Source organism: Xenopus tropicalis, chromosome 8 (assembly GCF_000004195.4).
Source record: "Xenopus tropicalis strain Nigerian chromosome 8, UCB_Xtro_10.0, whole genome shotgun sequence".
Lineage (NCBI taxonomy): Eukaryota > Metazoa > Chordata > Amphibia > Anura > Pipidae > Xenopus > Xenopus tropicalis.
The window spans coordinates 98,307,321-98,320,491 of NC_030684.2; the positions used below are offsets into that span (position 1 = coordinate 98,307,321).

General features: G+C 38.6%; 1 protein-coding gene across 5 annotated transcripts in view; it reads left to right on the top strand.

Moving 5' to 3' along the window:
- Positions 1 to 13,171, top strand: part of mark3 (microtubule affinity regulating kinase 3) — a 51,622-nt gene that overhangs the window by 10,086 nt on the left and 28,365 nt on the right. For all 5 annotated transcript variants that reach the window (XM_031891422.1, XM_004917177.4, XM_002939726.5 and 2 more), the window contains exons 4-8: positions 7,012 to 7,060; positions 8,596 to 8,661; positions 11,612 to 11,682; positions 11,962 to 12,018; positions 12,749 to 12,985. In XM_031891422.1, coding sequence (XP_031747282.1) covers positions 7,012 to 7,060; positions 8,596 to 8,661; positions 11,612 to 11,682; positions 11,962 to 12,018; positions 12,749 to 12,985 — 480 coding nt within the window. The remainder of the gene's footprint in view (positions 1 to 7,011; positions 7,061 to 8,595; positions 8,662 to 11,611; positions 11,683 to 11,961; positions 12,019 to 12,748; positions 12,986 to 13,171) is intronic.

The following is a 13,171-nucleotide window of genomic DNA, read 5'->3' on the forward strand; positions in this document are numbered from 1 at the left end:
AAAATGGCGCGAAACAGTGTGACGTCACATAGCTCAGCATACATGTAAATAACCTTACCATTACGTGCAATCAAAGTGTGCAATAAACACAAAGTAAAACCGGACATGAAATTAAAACGTGCAGGCAGTAAAAGAGTGTCGAAAATAAAAGACAAATAGTATACAATGTACCTAATAGTTGAACTATAACTCCCATCGCGTTACTGATTCTTTCGGTAAAATAAGCACTGTTGGATCTCCAGGGTCTTGTCACTTGGTCATAGCTACAGGCAACGCTATTGTCAAGGGCTAGTAAGTAGTTGTATTAAAAGCATATAAATATAGCAGGTACCGTGTCTTCTATTTACTGCATGCGGGTAGTACTCGCGTTGTGTCACTAACGCCCGCAATTGAAGTGACACAGTTCTGTTACGATCCTCAGAAGGAGAGCCGGGCAGACGTGTGCAGATACCGTTGTAGTCACGGAGAAAACAGTGACTTATAGTGCGATGACACTAGAAGCTGCTGTCTCGTTAGAACGTACGGGTGCTCTGGACTCGCGGACTTGGTCGCGCGATGTCCAGTGTCTATCACGCTGTGGACAGAGGAATAATGGCAAGCCTAGGGGTACCGGCTATGTAGAGAATGTGTCGACATGAGGGAAGTGTGTCAACACAAGGGAAGTGCCCCAGGAGCACTATACCTCTATTGACTGTCAGCCGTACATTTAATGAATGAAATAAGCCATAACATGACACGGCTGGTTCACAGGTACGCATAATGGAACCCGTGATGCATAGGGTCCAAGCCGCAGTACCGTGTTCGCTATTATGCCGTGTTCTAATTACCATATATACTGTCCCTCAGAACTGAGTTAGGTAATGTAAGTGGTACGGTGAAATCAGCTGGTTCACAGGTACGCATAGTGGACCTCCCATTGTTAGAGGCCAATAAGCAGTACCATGTTCACGATACTGCTGAGTATGTTTGGCACCAATACTCTGTGTAGTTAGCTCAGATATAGGAAACAATTAAGTGACATCAGATGCCATTGCCATGTAAAGCTGTTGGGTGCCTTGGAGGGTTACATAGATGGGAGTTATCTACTAGGTACATAGTAGAAGAGATATTAGAAAGATAGAAAAGAAGAACACGGAATATAAAAAATAAAATAAAAAAACGATCAGGTCTATCAAAGAGCATGCAGAGTAACACACCCCCCTTGGGACTACCTCTGACTGGCCAGCTGTGTCAGTTAATCCGGATATTACTTCAGCACAAGTAACAAATGAACTAACAGTAACAACTTTCAACCCAACATAGTATGGTAACCATATTGTAGCACAAAGACACCAGAGACAGAAATGTTACGTCATTATTTCAGATAGAAAGAGGCATATGAAATAAGTTCATTCAATCCATGTGGATTGATGGTGTTAAGTCTATGAATCCATTTAAGTTCCTTCTGTAGTAACAGTCTCTCGCGATCACCCCCCCGTAGTGGTGGAGGAATATAGTCAATGATCATGCACCGCATACTTGCCAAGGTGTGTTTTTGTGTCAGGAAATGTGCAGCAACTGGTGTGTCAGCTACCCCAGTGGCTAATGCAGCCCGTATTGCTGACCGATGGTTGGCCATACGGTCACGGAAGGTTGTAATGGTTTTTCCGATATACAGGAGACCACAGGGGCATTTAATGAAATAAATGATGAATTTGGAGGTGCAGGACAGTCTATGAAGAATTGGTATAACACGTCCGGAATGGGGGTGGTTGAAAGTAGGGCCAGTCATTAGTGAACTGCATGTGGTACAGTTTGGACATCTATAGCACCCCAGTTTAGTGGAAGGAAGCCAGGTCGCGCTGGTTTGAGATTGGTAACAATGTGTAGGATCGGTCTTGACCAATAGGTCTCTGAGGCTGTTGCCTCGTTTGTATACACTGATCCAATTTTTGGGCTTGATAGCCACGCTGGATAAAGCGATCTTTCAGTGCATCTACCTGTTGGTGTAGTATGACAGGATCACCACCCTCCACACACCCTATCAAGCATCCCATACTCCCAAATGGTGCGAATGGTAAGAAACAATTCTGATCCTGTCATACTACACCAACAGGTAGATGCACTGAAAGATCGCTTTATCCAGCGTGGCTATCAAGCCCAAAAATTGGATCAGTGTATCACTAAAGCCCTAACACTAACACAGGAACAGGTGCTGAAGAATAACAACAAGACCTTTACAACAACACCACAGGAAGATCGCCTTACCTTCATCACCACTTATGCCCCAAACAAGAAACCACTAATCAATTCCATTTTTCATCACTGGTCAGTTCTGGAAAAGGACAGAACTCTCCCACCAATTTTCAGAACTCCTCCTAGGATTGCATACAAACGAGGCAACAGCCTCAGAGACCTATTGGTCAAGACCGATCCTACACATTGTTACCAATCTCAAACCAGCGCGACCTGGCTTCCTTCCACTAAACTGGGGTGCTATAGATGTCCAAACTGTACCACATGCAGTTCACTAATGACTGGCCCTACTTTCAACCACCCCCATTCCGGACGTGTTATACCAATTCTTCATAGACTGTCCTGCACCTCCAAATTCATCATTTATTTCATTAAATGCCCCTGTGGTCTCCTGTATATCGGAAAAACCATTACAACCTTCCGTGACCGTATGGCCAACCATCGGTCAGCAATACGGGCTGCATTAGCCACTGGGGTAGCTGACACACCAGTTGCTGCACATTTCCTGACACAAAAACACACCTTGGCAAGTATGCGGTGCATGATCATTGACTATATTCCTCCACCACTACGGGGGGGTGATCGCGAGAGACTGTTACTACAGAAGGAACTTAAATGGATTCATAGACTTAACACCATCAATCCACATGGATTGAATGAACTTATTTCATATGCCTCTTTCTATCTGAAATAATGACGTAACATTTCTGTCTCTGGTGTCTTTGTGCTACAATATGGTTACCATACTATGTTGGGTTGAAAGTTGTTACTGTTAGTTCATTTGTTACTTGTGCTGAAGTAATATCCGGATTAACTGACACAGCTGGCCAGTCAGAGGTAGTCCCAAGGGGGGTGTGTTACTCTGCATGCTCTTTGATAGACCTGATCGTTTTTTTATTTTATTTTTTATATTCCGTGTTCTTCTTTTCTATCTTTCTAATATCTCTTCTACTATGTACCTAGTAGATAACTCCCATCTATGTAACCCTCCAAGGCACCCAACAGCTTTACATGGCAATGGCATCTGATGTCACTTAATTGTTTCCTATATCTGAGCTAACTACACAGAGTATTGGTGCCAAACATACTCAGCAGTATCGTGAACATGGTACTGCTTATTGGCCTCTAACAATGGGAGGTCCACTATGCGTACCTGTGAACCAGCTGATTTCACCGTACCACTTACATTACCTAACTCAGTTCTGAGGGACAGTATATATGGTAATTAGAACACGGCATAATAGCGAACACGGTACTGCGGCTTGGACCCTATGCATCACGGGTTCCATTATGCGTACCTGTGAACCAGCCGTGTCATGTTATGGCTTATTTCATTCATTAAATGTACGGCTGACAGTCAATAGAGGTATAGTGCTCCTGGGGCACTTCCCTTGTGTTGACACACTTCCCTCATGTCGACACATTCTCTACATAGCCGGTACCCCTAGGCTTGTCATTATTCCTCTGTCCACAGCGTGATAGACACTGGACATCGCGCGACCAAGTCCGCGAGTCCAGAGCACCCGTACGTTCTAACGAGACAGCAGCTTCTAGTGTCATCGCACTATAAGTCACTGTTTTCTCCGTGACTACAACGGTATCTGCACACGTCTGCCCGGCTCTCCTTCTGAGGATCGTAACAGAACTGTGTCACTTCAATTGCGGGCGTTAGTGACACAACGCGAGTACTACCCGCATGCAGTAAATAGAAGACACGGTACCTGCTATATTTATATGCTTTTAATACAACTACTTACTAGCCCTTGACAATAGCGTTGCCTGTAGCTATGACCAAGTGACAAGACCCTGGAGATCCAACAGTGCTTATTTTACCGAAAGAATCAGTAACGCGATGGGAGTTATAGTTCAACTATTAGGTACATTGTATACTATTTGTCTTTTATTTTCGACACTCTTTTACTGCCTGCACGTTTTAATTTCATGTCCGGTTTTACTTTGTGTTTATTGCACACTTTGATTGCACGTAATGGTAAGGTTATTTACATGTATGCTGAGCTATGTGACGTCACACTGTTTCGCGCCATTTTTGTGTTTATGAGTGCACTTCCACTGGCCCTGTTTGTCTTTGAAAAAGGCTGCTGTGGCAGCCGAAACGTCAGATCCTTTTTGCTAATAAAACTTTTGTTCTTCATAAGACCTGTGAGTGCGGAACTTTGTTTTTTCGTTAGATATATATATATATATATATATATATATGATATATATATATATATATGATATAGATGTCACAATGAAAGGCTCATTAGTAATTAACACAGATTACTGCATGGCAGCTCTGAAACAGTGCTATTAGTATCAGACTTTATTCATCATCAGCTTATTATAACAGACAAACATCATTTTCTTTGCTTGATAATTTCCATCGACCCCTAAGAGTAGCTTTTCAACAGCTGCTCAGAGCACACTGAGCAAGTGAGTTTAGCTGATACTTCTGACAGATGTGTCCAGTATGGTCACCCCCTGTGATAACTTTAAAGGACTGGATTATTACTACCATAGAGATGCTGAACCTTTAGGCTGGTTCAATAAGTTCATTATGTAAAATATGGTATGTCTAGTCATATTAGTTTTTAAGGTTTAGTTATCCTTTAACTCATTGGCTAAAGTAATTATTTGATATTGTTTGTTATAATTATAGAGATCACTTACACTGTATGTGCTATTTATTTATAAATAGGTTTTATAATTATTTTTTGAAGTGTTTGAATATATTCAGTATATGGGTTATAGCTCAGGGATTTACATACTGTTGCAAATATGTAAAAATGTGCAAAAGTTCAGGAAGCTTCCTGATTGGATAATCTGTATGCACCCAACGGTTACTTTCAAGCTGTGTCACCTTTCCACAGTGGGAGCTTCCATATAGAGTATATATATATATATCATCTATATCACTTATATATACTAATTAGTGAATTTTAATCTCATCATGAAAAGCAATTTTAAAAAAACAATTTTTATTAAAAAAAAAAAAAAAAAAAAAACCTTAATTGCTTTATGTATTTTTTTAAATTTTTTTTTACTGATTCTAGAGTATAATCAGTTATATCTAACCACTGGCTGATTTTCTCATTCTAGTACCTAAGGCTGATGCCACACGGGAGCATATGGCGTATATTTTCGCCAAGCCGAAAATACCGCCATACGCTCCTACCTGTGCCTGCACGCAAATGAATGAAATACGCTCAGGTGCAGGCTCATGTAGCCGATATCCACCACAGATCTCGCGTTTTTTGGGGAATATCGGCTACACGTGCCTGCACCTGAGCGTATTTCATTCATATGGGTGCAGGCACAGGTAGGGTAGACATACAGTAGCGGGGGGCGTATTCTCGGCAAACTTTTCTTGGTTTGCCAAGAATACGCCCGTGTGGCATCAGCCTAAGGCCATGTTAATAGCAAACTTTAGTGAAGTTGTATCAGGTGCCTTATGGTTTCTAATTACATCTCACCACCCCCATGTCCTGTTACAGAAAGCTTGCTGTTAATTAATGTAACATGTCTGCTTAGTCAGGAGTTCCTTGGATTAATATCCTGTTTCTTTAGCTCTGTGAAAAGGAAAAGGCATTTGATTTAATTAAGTCGCAGGCACGTTGCTTTAAGTTTTGTTAAAGGACATGTCAACTCCAAAACTAATTTTTGCCTAATAAAAGAAAACATAATTCTAAGCAACTTTCCTAAATCAATTTTATTAAAAATTATTAGTTTTTGAAAAGTTATTTGTAAATGCAATTGCTATAGAAAGCGGCATTTGCTGAACTCCTGGTTGTTACATTTTAAACAATGTTGCAAGTGCCAGGCTCCTCCATCAAGACAGGTCTGTCAGTCTGCTGCCTTGTGTTACATTGTTTCAAATGCCAGAGCCACCAGGGCAGGGCAGAGAATAGAAAGGACAGGCAGACACTGCTATTAATATCAATTATATGTACAAATAACTTAAAAACCATTACAAATATGTAATGAATGCATATTGCAAAGTTTCTTAAAATTAAGTTTGCTTTTATTGGGCAAAAAACTAGTTTTGGGGTTAACATGTCCTTTGAAATTTACCTTTTTTTCTACAAATGTAGGCATTTTCCCCCTACCCTTCTTTTCAGTAGTATAGATCAATACGAACGGGGTTATTAAGATAATATATTAATACAAAGTATAACAATAAATACAAATAAATACAAGGTACAGTTGCAATAAGTTAAGAGTCAGAGACAAAAGGATGGAGGTCCCTGCCCCATAGAACTTACAATCTAGATCAGTCAAGACCCTGTTGTCAGCTTATTGGTCAGTGCATTGGGCTAAAACTATGGCTAGACCAAATTGTCAGTGTGTGGGTGCAAACTGATAGTTGAAACAGCCCTTTGTTTTGAAGGCCCTGTGTTAAAAACAAACCATTTTTTTCTTTAATATGCTTTTTTAATAAAATTTGCATATTTGGTTTTATACATGTCTTAACTGTTTTTTTGTGTTTTGTATTTGTGTTCATATTTTTTATAAAAGGGTTTCCTGTGCACCCAACCTACAAATAAAAATTGCTAACTGGCAAGGTTTTCTTCGTCAGTTTTTATTTATTTATTTATTTATTTTCAAAGAGTCTTTCAAAACATAAAATCATAAAAGCATTTTACCCAATAGGTGTACAAGAGAAAATTAAAGAGTACAAATCAGACATTAATGATCATTCCAAACTGACAGGGTTTTCAAGCACTATTTTAAGTACATAACTTTTTTTTTTTTGTTCTAATGTAAACTATCTTTCAGCTTTTCAGGGAGGTAAGAATAATGAAGATTTTGAATCATCCAAATATAGGTAATGAATTATCTGGTAGACCTTTATTTTACTAAAATATGATGTTTATCTCTTTTGCAGTAGTAACTTAAGACATAAGTTTTTAAATATTGTAACTTTTTGTTTGAAGGATTGTTTATATAAAGTTTTCTATGAATATTTATAGAAATGATTTGCTAGTGAAACAGATACAATAGCATGGGGCTGTATTTTCAGCCCTGTGGTAAGTGGGGATTTTTTTTTTATTTTTTTATTTTAAATACCAAGCCTTTATAGCAAGGTGAGGGCTATATCAGCAGCCTCACTTATGGGTGGCCACATCACTTACAACCTCTGCTTTTCACTGATTGGATAGGCAGATTGTAAACATTTTACTGAAGATCGCTGAATGGCAGAGGGAGGGCTCTTTGGCAATTTCCAGCTGCCCAGGTTAACACTTTTAAAAGCAGAATGTGTCAGATTTGTGGTTAACATTAAATTAAAAAATGGACTGTTATGGTTGACTGTCCAATTCTGGACCTCAAAGGAACTGTTTATTTATTGTAAGGGGTCCTAAATTTGGCAGGTTAAGTCACCAAGGATGATTGGAGGGTAGTTAGTCCAGAGAAAGAGAGGGAAGTATATTTGAATTAAGAGGATAGTGAATTTGAAGTGGCTGTGCTTCTATCAGTTTGAAGTAACTGGAGGAAAAAGCTGTTTTAGAAAATTATATAGTGTAAGGCCAATGGTACTAGGCATTTTCCCTGCTGCTGTTATCAGGTGGAAAAAAGGCCAGTGATTTAAAATTTCTGTCTTGCCTTTCATAGTTTGTTTTATGTAGTGGTAAATGCCCTTCTGGAATATATACATGATAGCAGCAGAGATGAAAATATTTGAAGAAAATTACAGTTTCTGCCTTTTAACCATCTCACATAGCAGAACAAAATCTTCCAAGGTATGCAGTTTTGCAAGGTAACTTTCATTTGCCATTGTGAGCAATCATTTGGGCCATGTGAGGGCAATCAAACATTGGATAAACTCACAGGTTCCAAATGATTATATTGTTTTCACATTGGTTTTTCAATATCATATTAGTTGCATGCAAGCTTATTATATGTACTTAGCACCCTGTTACACCTATACATTTTTAAAGTGTGAGATGACCAATACTAACCCTTCCTCTTCCAACCTGGCAAGCCATTGTTTCTTATATATGCGTGCCCTCATCCATCTCTGATGTCACTAGAGGGGCAAGGGGAAGGTGCAAATATATAACTGATGTAGTGATGTTGCGAGCAGGGCAGGCCATCGCAAAACAAAGCCATTTAGAGGAATTGTGGGAATCCCTACTCATTCTGCTTTATTCTAAAGTTTTTTAGGATTGTGCCTTTTAAATGAATATAAAAAAAAAAAACATGCCTCTGTCCTCAACATGACCTTGCCATTTTTAGAATATTTAAAAAGTCATACAGTTTTCAGGGCAACAGCTGGTTCATATTGCAAATATGTGTATAACTGAAGGTATTAAAAAAAACATATCTGCAGATTTCTTTAAAGACCTATTTTTCTCCCTGCAGTTAAATTATTTGAAGTAATTGAAACAGAAAAAACACTCTATTTGGTGATGGAGTATGCAAGTGGAGGTAAGTCCTATCTGTATATTAGTGTTTTTTGGTATATTTAAAACAATGATTTTAACATCCAAAAATTTTCTTAAAAGGATATAGAGAAGTTACAGACAAAAGGGGGGGTAGGTACATGTTCTTAGTTGCCTTGGAACCAAAAGGCCTGCAGGGTTGAAAGGGCCTATTGTTTTAGTAACAATCTACTGTAACAACAAGCTATTCCATGATTGGTCCAAGGAGGTATATAATCAGATTACCAGACTTCAAATATTCATTCTACATAATGAACTTCTTACTTTCCTTACAAGGTGACCATACACGCCAAGATCGCCAAGCGAGCGGATCTTCTCTCGATATCCCCACTTACAGGCGGGCGATATCGGGCTAATTTGGTCGTTTGGCACTGGAGCCAAACAGTCGAATTAGACCGCATGAACGAGCCAATGGTTCCCCGGTCCGACCGATTTTCAAACCTGCCTGATCGAGATCTGCCCAATTTCAGGACAGATATCAGTCGGGCAGGCCCGTCATTAGTGCACATACACAGACCTATAAGCTGCCGAATCGGTCTAAGGGACCGTTATCGACAGCTAGAATCGGCCCGTTTATGGGCACCTTAATTTGAAATTCGATTTTTTTAAAACATTTCTATAGCCAGAGCAGATAAAGATGAGTGGGAACCCTTTGTCATGCCCATTTTTAGTTGAAAATTGGATGTCATTCCATAATTAACATTTACTTTAGATTTGTGTATTTGATGTGCTTTTTGGCCAAGATTATACAGTGGTGTAACCCTATTCAGTTTGCTGCATCCCATGGTATCAAAATAGTTTATCTTGTAATAGATATAATTTATATAATAGTAATCATTTATCTCTGTTGCTATGTCATGCCAATTTTTAGATTTACCAGGACATGCCAAATGTAATGTAGATGTTTGTACTTTTATCAGGCATATTTTGTTAGACCATTATAAAGGCTAAGTCACATGAATGAACCCTACAACATTTCATGAGAAAAGTAGTAGCAACGCATCACAAGGAATTGTCGGGTACCTCTCTACAATTTTCATCCAGACAGTATTTTAAGTAGGTAAAAGACAACAGAAATACAGACTAAAGGTGGCCATACACGCACCGATATTATCGTACGAAACCTCGTTTCGTACGATAATCTGTGCGTGTATGGCATGTCAGCGAGCCGACCGATATCGCAGGAAGCTGCTGATATCGGCCGACTCGCCGATCGGCCAAGTTAGAAAATTTTGATCGGGCGCCATAGAAGGCGCCTGACCAAAATTCTCCCTTCAGAGCTGAATCGGCAGAAGGAGGTAGAAATCCTATTGTTTCTACCTCCTTACCTGCCGATTCAGCCCTGAATGGTGTGTGGCGGATCTGACGATGTTTCGTGCGACCGACGGTCGTACGAAACATCGTGAGATCGCCACGTGTATGGCCAGCTTTAGAGGGGCCCTGCCTGGTAGAGTCTGCAAATAATTATTGGTCTGTTTTAAATTAAAATAGACTTGGTGATTAGCATATGGTTGCATTTGTAGCCTGGTGGTTTCTCTATACTGTTGAAGGACATGTCTGGTAGCTATAAGCCTACAGAGCAGAGTGACATTCTGCAAGAGTGGTAGTTAGTGACTTCACACTAGCTTTACTGCCCCCTAAATGTTTGTTTACAAAATGACCCAGAACAGTAAATCATAGCCGTTATCACAAGCTTGTATAACATCCACTCTATATATGGGAACATTCTGACTGCGTTGTATTGTTTACATCTCTGATAATTTTTTCTTTGCTGTAATTCCACCATACAAAGTAGCACATACTAAGGGACACATTTACTAATCTATGAACGTCTGAAAAGCGTCTGAATGCGTTTTTTTCGTAATGATCGGTATTTTGCGACTTTTTCGCAAATTGTCGCAAATTTTTCGAGCGCTCAATACGAAAAAGTCGCGACAATTCGCGAAAGTCATAATGGCTATGAAAAAGTTGCGACAATTAACGAAATTTGTAATGGCTATGAAAAAGTTGCGACAATTTGCGCAAGTCGTAACGGCGACGAAAAAAATACGAAAAAGTCGCAAAATGTTCGTTTTCCAATCCGAATTTTTCTGATTCGTGGATTAGTAAATCAGCCCCTAAGGGTTACCTGTTAAAGTGGGCAGTGAATAGTACAATAGCATTAGGACTCTGTTTTTAGTTTGCTATGTACTTTTTCTATCCTTTGTTGTAGCAGGATCTTCATGTAGCTGTGATGTGCGCTTTGTTTCTGCAGTATCTGTACTAACACGACCACCTATGTCCTTTTCCTTTCAAGCACTTTTGTACCTGTATGAAGGGGTGACTTGATAACTAAAGGTTGTGAAGCACTTTTGCCTGTGAAACTACAGATACAGTGTTAGAACACTAGGTTACATGTAGATAAAGAGAATGGGATGATTTGCAAATCATTTAAATCCTATATTGCAAATATTACAATTTTTTTTATTAAATATGTGCCCATTTTGAATTTGATGCCAGAAACCTGTTTCAAAAAAGAGGCTTGGGTCTCTTGGATGTAAAGATGGGGTGGGGTGCAATACTCTGTAAAACGCTATGCTAGTAAATATTGCAACAACTTATTTACATGCCATAATGTAATGCAATGGAATAGGCAAAAAGCCAGTATCGGACGGTCATGAACTTTGGGCCCTCAGGCGACACTACATTTAAAACAGACACAATTTTGTAATGAAAATCATTTCATGGGCTCAGGAATACTCGCAAAAAAACATTGTCTGCGAACATAGTTGCATCCACAAATGCAAGCTGAAACTCTATCATGCAAAGAAGACACAATATAAACATGATCCATAAATGCCGCTTGAGAAACATCTCTGGGCCCTGTGACTTATCTGATTACCTTTACTCGTTACTTTGAACTTCTTTTGTTGCACATTTCTGTTTCATTTTTCTAGGTGAAGTTTTTGACTACTTGGTTGCACATGGAAGAATGAAGGAAAAAGAAGCAAGAGCTAAATTTCGCCAGGTGAGGAAACCAAAGAAAACCATGTTTTTTTTTGTTTTGTTTTGTTTTTTTGAATCCCCAATATAAAGCGGGAGTAATACAAGATTGCTTAAGTAATTTAACATTAAATTAGAAAAGTACCAAAAGGAAAATCTCCATATTTGTAAGTGGATTTGTAACGCCTCTAAATATGGTCAGAAAATTCAGAATTCATATTGATTTGCATCTCACCTAGAAAATCCTAATCATGGAGAAGCATTTTTCCAGAAAGCTTTAATTGTTATATTTTTTAATTTCTAGATAGTGTCTGCTGTGCAGTATTGTCACCAAAAACATATTGTTCACAGAGATCTCAAGGTAAGAAATAATGTTATTCATCAGCTGAATACCAGTGAATATAAATGTAAAGGATACTTCTTTTTATAATTTCTTTTATAATTTGCAGCATTTTATTTAACATTTACATGTCTGGTGTGTGCATTAATTAGGCATTGTTCTGCAATTAACTTTACCATACCAGTGCCAATATTGTAATCAAACATGAGGCGTTATCATTTAAGCAGACCATGTGTGCCATTGGTTGTGTATGTATGTCCAAAGTCTTGGTGTTTCAACTGTTATCTGGTTTCTATGGTTTAAAGATCTTACTACGCAGGCAGTAATTTGGTTGTCAGAATGGAAGATGAATAGGAAGGGACTTGTAAAGAAAGTTATGCAATAAGAATAACCGCTAAATTTGCCCTTAGGGCGAAGATACACCAAGCTTCTTAGTAGCAGCTACTTGTCACAGTTACTAAAATAGACAATTCTGATAATTTACTGATAATTGTCTCTACATGTGTTTAAGCAGAGACAATTCTCAATATTGGTTATGGCAGGGTATTTTCTGGCATTGAGTAGCTATGACAAGTAGCTGATAAAAAGTAGCTTGTGTATCTTCACCCTTATAGGTCCTAGCCCAATCAAGGTAGATTCTACAAGTAGGTTATCTATTTACTTTTAAACTTGTATATTTTTAATGGGCATTTACAGAGAATATTATGTGCTGATCTTATCTCTTTACAACTGTGTCCAATAAACTCTGCAGGCAGAAAATCTTCTACTGGATGCAGATATGAACATTAAAATAGCTGATTTTGGCTTTAGCAATGAATTTACTGTTGGCAACAAACTGGACACTTTTTGTGGTAGCCCTCCATATGCTGCTCCAGAACTCTTCCAAGGAAAGAAATATGATGGTCCTGAAGTAGATGTTTGGAGTCTTGGTGTTATTCTTTATACCCTAGTAAGTGGATCTTTACCCTTCGATGGACAAAATTTAAAGGTGAGTTTCTTCTATTTTAATGCTTAGACACACCTTCAGTATTACTGGATAGCAAAGAGAAAATTACTACATGATTTTATTTTCTATACATGTAACACATTAATGAGTGATTAGAAGTTATACAAATGTTAAATTACAGATTCTTAATATTTGCTATTAAAATGTTGGTCTTTTGTGTCTGGTAGT